Genomic DNA, 13,573 nt, shown 5'->3' with positions numbered 1-13,573 from the left:
CAATTTGTACTTCCCAAGCGCTTAGTACAGTGCTCTGCACATAGTAAGCGCTCAATAAATACGATTGATGATTTATTTGTCCTCATGTCTGTCTCCCCCTCTCTAGACTGTCAGCTCGAGTGGGCAGGGAATGTGTTTGTTTATTGTTATCTGTATTGTTGTATACTTTCCCAAGCGCTCAGTACCATGCGCTGCACACAGTAAGCCCTCAATAAATACGAATGAATGAATGAAAAGGATTGGGGGCAGAGGGGAGATGTATCTCTCCTGCTTCCTCCTTCTCTCTCACACTCACACACGCACACATATGTGACTCCCCTGGCCACAGGGGAACCAGGAACCACCTCCCATTCCCCCCATCCCTCTGGGCCCACAGTGAACGACAACGGACAGGAGGAGGAGTTATATCAATCCACTTTATTTGCTGTGATGGCCAACTTGTACTTCCCAAGCGCTTAGTACAGTGCTCTGCACACAGTAAGCGCTCAATAAATACAACTGAATGGACGAATGAATAGAAGGTGAAAAATCACAGCTCCTGGCTCACAGACAAACTGGACAGATAAATCGATTCAGAAGAAGCTGACCTTGAAAAAGTGGGGTCAGAGCTGCGTTTATGCGGGAGCAAAACCTCTCCAAGCAGGCCAGTAATCTCCCTAGACACAGGGGTCAGTCCGGGGAGCGGGATGGATCAGATTCCTTGTTATCTTTGTACTTCCCAAGCACTCAGTACAGTGCTCTGCACACAGTAAGTGCTCAACAAATACGATTGATTGAATGAATGAATCTGGGATCGGGGAAAAGCTAATGCGGAGAATGCAAGTAGCCGGGAAACCATCCTACCGATTCAGTGCAATCAAGGGTGGGGGGAGGGAGGGAAGGGGTGGGAATAATAATAATAATGGCATCTGTTAAGCGCGTTCCACCTTCCAGGCGCTGCACTAGGTGCTAAAGCAGCGTAGGAAGGGAGCATGGGGAAAGGGGACAGCTGGGCGACGGGGAGAATGGACGGCCTCTTTTAGAAACTTAGTCCAGGGGCACTACGGCTTGGGGAGGAGCAGGGGGTGCCTGGACATGGGTGAGGAGAGTTGACGGGGTGTCCAGGTCTTTAGGTTGGGAGGGTGAAAAACGCGGTCAGCAGGAAGGGCGGGGGCAGTCGGACTCCTCTGTCCCACGCTGGCAGCTCCCTCAGACTGAGGCTGGAAATGGACAGTGAAGGATCACGGCTCCCTCCGGCCTCCGCGCAAGCGTCGCTCCAGATACCCCCAAATTCCTCCCCTCAACACACCCTGCAAGCCACAAGCCCCCTCCGCACACCCCAACTCACCTTTCATGGGAATGGAGGAGTCAGAGCCTGGGGAGAGAGAGACGGGTCAGAGTCAGGAGCTGGGAGTTGATCTGTCTTGAACCCAGGACCCCGGCCCTCCCCCTTCTCTCCATCTCCCCCTCTGTCTCCCCTCCACCCTATCACCTCCACACTCACTTGCAGGGGTGTAATTCCCTCCTTTTACACCTGGGAAAAAAAAACAACACAGTAAGAAGCAGCGGGGAGGGGGGCTAGTAGAAAGAGAAATGGAGAGGAGGGGGCCGGGGGCTCAGTGGTGTGGGTAGGCCTGGAAGGGGCATGGTCTAGGTACAGCTGCAGCCAGATTTAGGATCAGAAGTCTGGAGGGAAGAAGGGAGTTTGCCTGGGAACCGCATTTCCCGGAAGGCAAAGGCCTCCGTTGCCCAGAATCGTCCTTTGGCGGCTCCGGCGCGTGACCCCTGACCCCGGAGCCTCCAGGAGGCCGAGGCGGCGGACGCCAGGCCCGGCCCCGGCTAGGGCAGGTCTGGACCCAGAGAACTAACGGCTAATCCCCGCCCTGCCGCAGCTGGGCCCGGGCCCGGACGATGGACGGGGCAGCGCGGGGGCCGAGGCTGAGCCGCATGTTCACCCCGGAACCACTGGACTTCCAGCCTTCCCCCCTGCCTGGTTCAGGAAAGGCGGGGGCAGAGGGCAGGAAGGGGAGAGAGGGACGGGGGACCGGGCGGATCAGACCCCTAGGGGCCCAGGCACCGGCCAGTGAGACCCAGACCTCCTTCCCTCTGCCCTCCCGGCTCCATCCCACCTCCTCCTCTCCCCTCCCTCCTACCTGATTTCTTCTTCTTCCAGATGACAAACCCAGCCACGAGTGAGGTGATGATGACGAGGGCGACCACAGCCCCAACGATGAGCCCGATGGATGAGGACGGGTCTGGAGCTGGACGAGGAGAGAGAGGGTCAGCCCAGGAGCGAGGCCACGACCCCCTGCGCTGCCCAAAGCAGCTCCCGGTGCCCGAGTCCCCTCCTTATGGAGGAGCCGGGCCCCCACAGCTCCCCGCTGCCCTGCTCCCCCGCCCCCCCGGACTTCGGCCCCTTACCCCAGCGCACGGCGAGGGGCTGGGCCAGACCGTCGTGGTCCACGATGCAGACGTATTTCTGCTCCTCTCCCTGTGGCACTCTGAGCGACGCCCATTTCTGGAACTTGCCATCTCCGCTGGGCCGCGTCTCCACGTACTCCATCTCTTGGCTCATGTCTTCCCTGTCCCGCTCCCACTTAAACTTGATGTCCGCCGGGTAGAAGCCGAGGGCCCGGCACCGCAGGGTGACGTCGTCCCCGTCGGGGCCGTGGTGACGGAGCACCTGCACCGTGGGGGGATCTGCGGGGGAGACCGGGGTCAGGCTGGGGACTCGGCCTCCGGAGAGACCCCTCGGTGCGGGGCACGCGGGGCTGGGGTCAGAGCGGGGGCCGGCCTGGAATGAAGGGGGTGTCCGCAGGGGCCGTCAGAGAAGGGTCCCCATCCCCGGAGGGGTCTCCCTCCTCCAAGTCAAGGGGCCCCGAGACAGAAGTCTCCCCCACCCCTGGGCGGGCCCAGCGTCTATCTGGGGTTTGGCGTGCGGATGGGGATTAGGGGAGAACCCCCTGCCCCCCAATTTCTGCCTCCAGAGCTGAAAGCCCAGGGAGTGGACGAGGGGGACGGAGGGGAGCGGGATGGGGGGACGACACGATAACAGGAGCCTTCTCCATCCCCAGCTCAGGGTGTCCTTCCGTCCGGCCTTCCGCAGTGTAGTGGTTATCACGTTCGCCTAACACGCGAAAGGTCCCCGGTTCGAAACCGGGCGGAAACACTTCCGACTTGTACTTCCCAAGCGCTTAGTACAGTGCTCTGCACACAGTAAGTGCTCAATAAATATGATTGATTGATTGATCCCTCGGGGGCCGAGCACTCTCTTCTCTCACTACACCCCAGCTCGCACTCTCCCCCCTCTCTCTCTCTCTCATCTACGTACTGGGCCTTGTACTCAATCGCTCCTGCTGCTGACCTCTTCCTCCCTCCCCACAAACTTTTCCATGGTATTTTTTAAGTGCATACTCTCTGCCAGGCACTGTACTAAGCACTGGAGTAGATCCAGGCTAGGCATGGAGATGGTGAGTCCCACTTGGGACAGGCACTGTGTCCACCCTGATTTGATTGCACTGAACCCAGTATTTAGTACAGTACCTGACGCATAGTAAGTGCTTAACAAATACCGTAATATCATTATATTGCACTCTCCCAAGCGCTTAGTACAGTGCTTTGCACACAGTATGCACTCAATAAATACAGTTGACTGACTGATTGATAACTTGGGCAAGTCACTTTTTTTTAATGGTACTTGTTAAGCCCTTACTATGTGTCCAGTATTATTATTTGCTATTATTAATAATCATAATAACTAATAATAATAGTACTTGTAAAGTGCTTACTATGTGCCAAGCACTGTTCTAAGCACTGAGGCAGGTACAAGTTAATCAGGTTGGACAAAGTCCCTGTCCCACACTGGGCTCACAACCTTAACTGTTCTGAGCGCTGGGGTAGATAATAATAATAATAATAATAATAATAATAGTAATAATGGTACTTGTAAAGTGCTTACTATTTAACTGTTCTGAGTGCTGGGGTAGATAATAATAATAATAATAGTAATATTAGTACTTGTAAAGTGCTTACTACGTGCCATGCACTGTTCTTAGCATTGGGATAGATGCAAGTTAGGTTGGACACAGTCCTTGTCCCACACTGGGCTCACAACCTTAATTGTTCTAAGCGCTGGGGTAAGTGATAATAATAACAATAATAATAGCATTTGTGAAATGCTTACTATGTGCCATGCACTGTTCTAAGCGCTGGGGTAGGTGCAAGTTAATCAGGTTGGACACAGTCCCTGTCCCATATGGAGCTCACAACCTCAATTGTTCTAAGCGCCGGAGTAGATGATAATAATAATAATAATAGTAATAATAATAACATCTGTGAAATGCATACTATGTGTCATGCACTGTTCTAAGCACTGGGGTAGATATAAGCCAAGGTAAACCGGCTCACGGTCTACATAGGAGGGAGTGGGATTCCCTCCCACTGGGAGGGAAGCAGCGGGGAAGCACGGGCCTAAGTGACTCAGTGGACCTGGGTTCTTGTCCCCGCTCTGCCACTTTTCTGCCGTGTGACCTTGGGCAAGTCACTTCACTTCTCTGGGCCTCAGTTTCCTCATCTATAAAATGGAGATTACGACTGTAAACCCTAAGTGGAACAGGGCCCGTGTCCAAACGGATAACCTCGTATCTACCCAAGTGCTTAACACAGTGCCTGATGCCTAATTAGTGCCTAACGAATACCACAATTATTATTATTATTATCGCTATTCCTCGTGCCTAAATTTCCTCATCAGTAAAATGAGGATTAAATCCTACTCCCTCATGGGACACAGCCTGAGGCTAACCTGATGATACTGTATCTACCCCAGTGGTTAGAACAGCGTTTGGCACAAAGTAAGTGCTTAACAAAGTACCATTAAAAATAAAATACATTTTTTAAAAAATAAAATACGTTTTTTTAAAAATACATTTTTTTAGCACTTGAGGACCTAAAAATAAGGAAAATAGTAATAGAAGTGTCATTAGTCCCTGATGAGGTGATAACAATAATAATAATAATAATAACAATAATAATAATAACAATAAAAGGCATCAGGGGGTAATAATAATAGACCCCCCTAGGGAGTTGATAGTAATAATAATAATAATAAGACCCCCCGGGGAGTTGATCATAATAATAATAATAACAATAATAATAATAGTAATGATGGAATTGAACCTCCAGGAAGCTTTTAGTAATAAAAATAATAATTAAAAAATAGTAATAATAATAATATTCAAAGCCCCAGGGAGCTGATAGTAAAAATAATAATAATAATAATAAATAATAATAATAGTTGTATTAGACTCTCCAGAGGAATGCATTGTGCATAGTAATGACACCAATAATACTACTAATAATTATTATAGTAATTAATAATAATGAGACTCCCCCAAGGAGCTGATAGTAATAACAAAAAAGATAATGTTACTTTTATCACACCGGGGTTTAAGAATAACAAAGATGACAATGAAATAACAACAACAGTGCTATTAGCTGGTGACTTAGTAATGGGAATATTAATAATAATGACAATAGTATTAAGACTTTGGGAATTGATAATAATTGCCGTGTTCTTAGGCCCTGATGAGCTGACAATGACAACTTCTAGACTGTGAGCCCACTGTTGGGTAGGGACCGTCTCTAGATGTTGCCAACTTGGACTTCCCAAGCGCTTAGCACAGTGCTCTGCACACAGTAAGCGCTCAATAAATACGACTGATTGATTGACAATAATGATAATAATGCTAACAGAGATATTAGGCTCTAAGGAGCTGCTGCTGCTAACAATGCTAATAATAGTAATAAATAATAATAACGGTGTTAGCAGGTGTGGAGCTAATGAAAATAATAATAATGTGTTAGCAGGTGTGGAACTAATGAAAATAATAATAATGATAGTGTTATCTGTATATATGTATATATGTTTGTACATATTTATTACTCTATTTATTTATTTATTTATTTTACTTGTACATATCTATCCTATTTATTTTATTTTGTTAGTATGTTTGGTTTTGTTCTCTGTCTCCCCCTATCAGACTGTGAGCCCACTGTTGGGTAGGGACTGTGTCTATATGTTGCCAATTTGTACTTCCCAAGCGCTTAGTACAGTGCTCTGCACATAGTAAGCGCTCAATAAATACGATTGATGATGATGATAGTGTTAGCAGCTAATGATGATGATGATAATAATGATGATGATGATGATGATGATGATAATAATAATAATAATAATAATAGAATTGGTCCTTGGAGTGCATTTAAGAATAAGAACATCAGCTCCCTGGAGTCAAAAAGAAGAGTAAGCGTGGTATGTGTTGAACGCCTCCTCTCTGCCGAGCCCCGTCCCGAGCGCCGGGGCAGAGAAGGACGGGATCGTCAGGTCCCCATTTTCCGGAGGAGGAGACCGAGGCCCAGGGTGCGGGGCGACCGTGCCCGGGGTCACCCGTCGGGCGGGGGACGGGCCCGCTTACCGTCGCGCTGTTCCCTCCTGAGCGCTCAGTACGGTGCTCCGCGCACAAGAAGCGCTCGGTAAATCCGACCCGAATGGAGGACGGAGGCCCCCCGGGCCCGGCAGACCCCGCCGCGACTGAGTGGGGGGCTCGGGGGAGGGGACGGATGGGGGCGGGGCGGGGGGCGTTGAGCGGGCACTACCTGCCCGGGTGAGGCTGGGCCCCCCGTAACGCAGGTATTTCTGGAGCCACTCGATGCACGTTTCCTCCAGATAGGCCTTGATTCGCTCGGCGATGGTCCTGTCGGCCTCCCACTTGCGCTTGGTGTTCTGGGCCCCGACGTCCGCCGCCGTCCAGCTCAGCGTGGCCTTGTCCAGTGTGAGGTAGTCCTGCCCGTCGTAGCCGTACTGGAAGAACCCTCTGCCGGTGGTGTTGTCCTCCCGCAGCTGGCAGCCGTACATCACCTGAAAGGAGTGAGCCCCTGCGGGACCCCGACCCGTCAGACCCCCGGGGAGGGCACCGCGCCCACCCCCCACCCCCCGCCAGTCCCGACCCGAGGCGGCCACCGCACCCGCCCGCCCCCACCCCGTGGGGTCGGACGACGGCGGCCGGACGTGTCGGGCCGGACGGCGGCGGGGCTCCCCGGGCTCGGGGCGGCTCCGTGCCCGCGCGGCCCGGGGACGGCCACGGCGCCGTGACCCGTCCGCCCCGGGACCCGACACGCCCCGCGGGGGCCCGGGGGAGCCGGGAGCCCCCAGCCCCGGGCCCGCACTCACCGTCCTTGCTCTGGTTGTAGTAGCCCAGGAGGGTCTGCAGGTTCACGCGGAAAGCCTGCGCCGCGCCCTTCAGGATCTGTGTCTCCCGGTCCCAGTATTCCGGTCCCTCGTTGTTCCGGATCCACGTGGTCCGCGGCTCCATCCGGCCCAGTCCCTGGTCGCTGTCGAACCTGACGAACTGCACGTCGTCCACGTAGCCGACGACCGTGAACTCGGACACCCCGGGGCCGGGCCGGGTCACCCCGGTGAAGAAATAGCGGAGATAGTGCGACCCTGACCCACGGAAACACCACAGACACCGTCACGGACACTGTCGTGGACCCCGCCCTGACCCCTGCCCTCCCCGCGCCCGCCCAGCAGCTCTATCGCCTCCCCCCAACACACCCCCCTCCAACCCCAACATACACACACTCTCCTCCCTCCCACCCCCTCCCTGCACTGATAATAACAATAATGATGGTTTTTCTTAAGCACTTACTATGTGCCAAGCACTGTTCTAGGCGCTGTAGATACAACAATAATAACAACGGTATCTGCTAAGCGCTTATTATGCACCAAGCACTGTTCTAAGCACTGGGGTAGCTACAGTAATAATAATAACAGTGGTATTTGCTAAGCGCTTACTATGCACCCAGCACTGTTCTAAGCACTGGGGTAGATATAGTAATAATAATAACAATGGTGTTTGCTGAGCGCTTATTATGCACCAAGCACTGTTCTAAGCACTGGGGTAGCTACAGTAATAATGATAACAGTGGTATTTGCTAAGCACTTACCATGCACCAAGCACTGTTCTAAGCACTGGGGTAGATACAGTAATAATAATAACAGTGGTATTAGCTAAGTGCTTACTATGCACCAAGCACTTTTCTAAGCACTGGGATAGATACAGGAATAATAATAACGATGGTATTTGCTGAGCGCTTACTATGCACCAAGCACTGTTCTAAGCACTGGCAGGAAAAATAATAACAATGGTATTTGCTATGCGCTTACTATGCACCCAGCACTGTTCTAAGCACTGGGGTAGATATAGTAATAATAATAACAATGGTATTTGCTGAGCGCTTATTATGCACCAAGCACTGTTCTAAGCACTGGGGTAGATACAGTAATAATGATAACAGTGGTATTTGCTAAGCACTTACCATGCACCAAGCACTTTTCTAAGCACTGGGGTAGATACAGTAATAACGATGGTATTTGCTGAGCGCTTACTATGCACCAAGCACTGTTCTAAGCACTGGCAGGAAAAATAATAACAATGGTATTTGCTAAGCGCTTACTATGCACCAAGCACTGTTCTAAGCACTGGAGTAGATACAGTAATAATAATAACAATGGTATTTGCTGAGCGCTTACTATGCACCAAGCACTGTTCTAAGCACTGGGGTAGATATACAATAATAACAATAAGGATGGTATTTGTTAAGCACTTACTATGTGCCAGGCACTGTACTAAGAGCTAATTATTCTTACTATTATCATCGTATTTGTTAAGGGCTTACTGTGTGTGAGGCACTGTACTAAGCACTAATTATTCTTAGTATTGTTATTATGGTATTTGTTAAGCACTTACTATGTGCCAGGCACTGTACTAAGCACTAATTATTCTTAGTATTGTTATTATGGTATTTGTTAAGCACTTACTATGTGCCAGGCACTGTACTAAGCACTAATTATTCTTAGTATTATTATCATGATATTTGTTAAGCCCTGACTCTGTGCCAGGTACTGTACTAAGCGCTAATTATTCCTATTATTTTTATGGTATTTGTTAAGCGCTTCCTGTGTGCCAGATGCTGTACTAAGTGCTAATTATTCCTATTATTTTTTCGGTATTTGTTAAGCACTTACTGTGTGCCAGGCACTGTACTAAGTGCTAATTATTATTATTTTAATATTAATGATGATGGTATTCGTTAGGCATTTCCTATGTGCCAAGCACTGTTCTAAGCACCGGGCAGCACTTACTATGTGCCAGACACCGAACTAGGCACTAATTATTCTCATTTTTATGATATTTATTAAGCACCTATGTGCCAAGCACTGTACTAAGCACTAATTACTCTTAGTATTATTATCATTGTATTTGGTAAGCACTTACTATGTGTCAGGCACTATACTAATCACTAATTATAATTATTATTTTTATATTTGTTAAGTGCTTACTATGTGTCAGGCACTATACTAAGCACTAATTATAATTATTATTATTTTTTTATTTGTTAAGTGCTTATGTGTCAGGCACTATACTAAGAATTAATAATTTTTTTTTTATATTTGTTAAGTGCTTACTGTGTGTCAGGCACTATACTAAGAACTAATAATTATTTCTTTTTATATTTGTTAAGTTCTTACTGTGTGTCAGGCACTATACTAAGCACTAATTATAATAAATTATTTTTTTATTTGTGAAGTGCTTACTATGTGTCAGGCACTATACTAAGCACTAATTATAATTTTTTTTAATATTTGTAAAGTGCTTACTCTGTGTCAGGCACTATACTAAGCACTAATTATAATTATTTTTTTTTATTGTTAAGTGCTGACAGTGTGTCAAGCACTATACTAAGCACTAATTATAATTATTATTTTTATATTTGGTAAGTGCTTACTATGTGCCAGGCACTGTACTAAGCACTAATACTTAGTATTATTACCATGGTATTTAAGCACTTCCTATGTGCCAGGCACTATACTAAGCGCTAATTATTCTTAGTATTATTATCATGGTATTTGTTAAGCACTTCCTATGTGCCAGGCACTATACTAAGTGCTAATTATTCTTAGTATTATTATCATGGTATTTGTTAAGCACTTCCTATGTGCCAGGCACTATACTAAGTGCTGATTATTCTTAGTATTATTATCATGGTATTTGTTAAGCACTTCCTATGTGCCAGGCACTATACTATGCCATCCTGTCACCCCCTTCCCTGCCCCAGCCCTGTACTAGACACCCCCGCCCCCGCAAGGGGCTCTGCTGGGCAACTTTGGGCATCTCACTTAACTTCTCTGGGCCTCAGTGACCTCATCTGCATAATGGGGATTAAGACGGTGAGCCGGGACAAACTGATTAGCTTGTAATAATAATAATAATCATTATTATGGTATTTGTTAAATGCCTTCCTATGTGCCAAGCACTGTCCTAAACACTGGGGTAGATGCAAGGTTGTCCCATTTGGGGCTCACCGTCTTGATCCCCATTTTACAGATGAGGTGACTGAGGCACAGGGAAGTCAAGCGACTTGCCCAAAGTCACACAGCAGACAAGTGATGGACCTGGGATGAGGACCCACGTCCTCTGACTCCCAAGCCCGTGCTCTTTTATCTACCCCAGTGCTTAGAACAGCGCTGAGCATGTGCTAAGCGCTTAATAAATACCATCATTATTAATTATTGATATTCCCCTCCCCTGCTTTGGGCCCCCCCCACAACAGTGTGGAAGCACTGTGGCCCAGTGGGTAGAGTATAGCCTTGGGGGTCAGAGGGCACGGGTTCTAATCCAGACTCCGCCATTCATCCGCTGTGTGACCTTGGGCAAGTCACTTAACTTCTCTGTGCTTCAAGCTGCCTCATCTGTAATATGGGGATGAAGACTTTGAGCCCCATATGGGACAATCCGATGACCTTGTATCTATCGCAGCGCTTAGGACAGTGTTTGGCATATGGTAAGCGCTTAACAAATGCCATTATCACTATCAGAGAAGCAGCGTGGCTCAGTGGAAAGAGCCCGGGCTTTGGAGTCAGAGGTCATGGGTTCGAATCCTGGCTCCACCACAAGTCTGCTGTGTGACCTCGGGCAAGTCACTTCACTTCTCTGAGCCTGTTACCTCATCTGTAAAAATGGGGATTAAGACTGGGAGCCCCACGTGGGACAACTTGATCACACTGTATCCCCCCCCCCCCAGTGCTTAGAACAATGCTTTGCACATAGTAAGCGCTTAACAAATGCCATTATTATCATTATTATTATTATTATCATTACTGCGTCAGCATGGCTTAGTGGCAAGAGCTCAGGCTTGGGACTCGGCGAACGTGAGTTTTAATCCCGGCTCTGCCTTTCGTGTGCTGTGGGACCTTGGGCAAGTCACTTAACTTCTCTGGGCCTCAGTTACGACGTTTGTAAAATGGAGATTAAACGTGTGGGCCTCACGTGGGACAATCTGCTTACCCTATATCTACCCCAGTGCTTGGCACATAGTAAGCGCTTAACAAACACCATAATTATAGAGAAGCAGCATAGCTTAGTGGCAAAACCACAGGCTTGGGAGTCAGAGGTCGTGGGTTCTAATCCCGGCTCCGCCACTTGTCCGCTGTTTGACCTGGGACAGGTCACTTCACTTCTCTATGCCTCAGTGACCTCATCTGTAAAATGGGGGTTAAGACGGTGAGCCCCACGTGGGACAACCTGATAATCTCGGATCTATCCCAGCGCTCAGAACAGTGCTTGGCGCACACAGTAAGCGCTTAACAAACACCCTTATTATTATTATTCACTGTGCCTCAGTTCCCTCATCTGTAAAATGGGGGTTAATAATAATGATGATGGCATGTGTTAAGCGCTGTTCTGTACACCCCTCGTGGGGCAACCTGATTACCTTGTACCCACTCCAGAGTTTAGTACAGTGCTTGGGACATAATAAGCGCTTACCAAATACCATCATTATTATTATATTATATAAACCCGCTTTGCGCCTCTCCCCGCCCCTCCCCTCCAGGCCCAACCCCCGGTCACTCTGCCCCTGCTCGCCCCCTCCCCCATTTCATCCCTCGCTGCCCCGTCCCCCCAATAATAAAGATAATAACAATAATGGCATTTATTAAGTGCCAAGCACTACTCTAAGCGCTGGGGAGGTTACAAGGTGATCAGGCCTTCCCACGCTGAGCCCCCTCCTTCCCCTCCCCCACCACCTGTATATGTTTGTACGTATTTATTACTCTATTTTACTTGTACATATTTATTCTATTTATTTTTTTTTAATATGTTCTGTTCTGTTGTCTGTCTCCCCCTTCTAGACCGTGAGCCCGCTGTTATTATTATCCTCTGGGCCTCAGTTCCCTCGTCTGTCAAATAGGGATTAAGGCTGTTAGCTGCCGTGGGACAACCTGATCACCTTGTAACCTCCCCAGTGCTTAGAACAGTGCTTTGCACATAGGAAGCGCTTAATAAATGCCATTATTATTATTATTATCCCGGCTCTCAACTGTCATCTGTGTGACTTTGGACCACTCACTCAATCATTCAATCGCATTTATTGAGCGCTTACTGTGTGCAGAGCACTCTACTAAGCGCTTGGGAAGTCCAAATTGGCAAAATATAGAGACAGTCCCTACCCAACAGTGGGCTCACAGTCTAAACTCAGAGAATCAATCAATCAATCGTATTTATTGAGCGCTTACTGTGTGCAGAGCACTCTACTAAGCGCTTGGGAAGTCCAAGTTGGCAACATATAGAGACAGTCCCTACCCTCCAGTGGGCTCACAGTCTAAACTCAGAGAATCAATCAATCAATCGTATTTATTGAGCGCTTACTGTGTGCAGAGCACTCTACTAAGCGCTTGGGAAGTTCAAGTTGGCAACATATAGAGACAGTCCCTACCCAACAGTGGGCTCACAGACTAAAAGAGAAGTTGAGTGACTTGTCCAAAGTCACACAGCTGGCAACTGGTGGAGTCGGGACTTGAACCCATGACCTCCAAAGCCCATGCTCTTTCCACTGGGCCACAATGCTTCTCTGGATGTTGCCCCCCAAGGACCCCAGCCCCCCCAAGACTCCCCTTAGCCCCCCAAACTCCCCCACTCACTGCCACAGGCCTCCGGCAGCAGAACAACCCCCAGCCCGAGCATCAGCAGCAGCACGGGGTTGGCCGGGGTCCTCATCCTCACGACCCTCCAGCACATCCTCGACGCCTTCCTTCTAATTCTGTCTGGGAATTAACTACCGGTCCTTTTATTTATAGGCCCAAAGCCCGGCCCTCTGATTGGCCGCTCCTTCTCAGGGCGGCCAATAGGCAGCGGGGGATTCGCATGCGTCATCCGTCGCTGGGCAGATCGAGCAGAGGGAGGTTGATAGAGGGAAAGCGAAAGCTAAGGGAAACGCAGGAGAGGGGAATCCCCGGGCCCGCCTTCATTCATTCATTCATTCATTCAGTCGTATTTACTGAGCGCTTCCTGTGTGCAGAGCACTGGACTAAGCGCTTGGGAAGTCCAAGTTGGCAACATCTAGAGACAGGCCCTACCCAACAGCAGGCTCACAGTCTAGAAGGGGGAGACAGCAAAACAGAACATGAGGACAGGTGTCAAGTCGTCAGAACAATAATAATAATAATGGCATTTATTCATTCATTCAATCGTATTTA

At 48.7% G+C, this 13,573-nt stretch overlaps 1 protein-coding gene and 1 non-coding gene across 2 annotated transcripts; one reads left to right on the top strand and one right to left on the bottom strand.

Moving 5' to 3' along the window:
• Positions 1–397: 397 nt before the first annotated feature.
• On the bottom strand, positions 398–13,126 carry LOC119922281 (BOLA class I histocompatibility antigen, alpha chain BL3-7-like). Its single transcript, XM_038742252.1, has 8 exons — positions 13,019–13,126; positions 7,208–7,480; positions 6,634–6,912; positions 2,401–2,679; positions 2,133–2,240; positions 1,484–1,513; positions 1,328–1,354; positions 398–1,199 (listed from the first exon to the last, which is right to left on the bottom strand). Exons 1-8 carry the CDS (start codon positions 13,113–13,115, stop codon positions 1,189–1,191), a joined length of 1,104 nt encoding a protein of 367 aa, XP_038598180.1. The 5' UTR covers positions 13,116–13,126; the 3' UTR covers positions 398–1,188.
• Positions 3,082–3,148, top strand: TRNAV-AAC. Its single transcript has one exon. It is a non-coding gene; the product is annotated as a tRNA-Val (tRNA).
• Positions 13,127–13,573: the final 447 nt, after the last annotated feature.

This window comes from Tachyglossus aculeatus, unplaced genomic scaffold, assembly GCF_015852505.1.
Source record: "Tachyglossus aculeatus isolate mTacAcu1 unplaced genomic scaffold, mTacAcu1.pri scaffold_101_arrow_ctg1, whole genome shotgun sequence".
Taxonomy (NCBI): Eukaryota; Metazoa; Chordata; class Mammalia; order Monotremata; family Tachyglossidae; genus Tachyglossus; species Tachyglossus aculeatus.
Note: the sequence above shows the minus strand (reverse complement) of the source record. Positions and strands in the feature narration are given on the sequence as shown.

What these genes read in the sequence shown, in the direction of transcription:
- LOC119922281 (XM_038742252.1), bottom strand. Translation starts at nt 13,115, where the DNA reads ATGTGCTGGAGGGTCGTGAGGATGAGGACCCCGGCCAACCCCGTGCTG. An exon ending in GCCCAGCCTCACCCGGGCAG is followed by an intron (nt 2,680 to 6,633) that starts GTAGTGCCCGCT and finishes TCTCCCCCGCAG; the next exon opens with ATCCCCCCACGGTGCAGGTG. An exon ending in GCCCCTCGCCGTGCGCTGGG is followed by an intron (nt 2,241 to 2,400) that starts GTAAGGGGCCGA and finishes CTCCTCGTCCAG; the next exon opens with CTCCAGACCCGTCCTCATCC.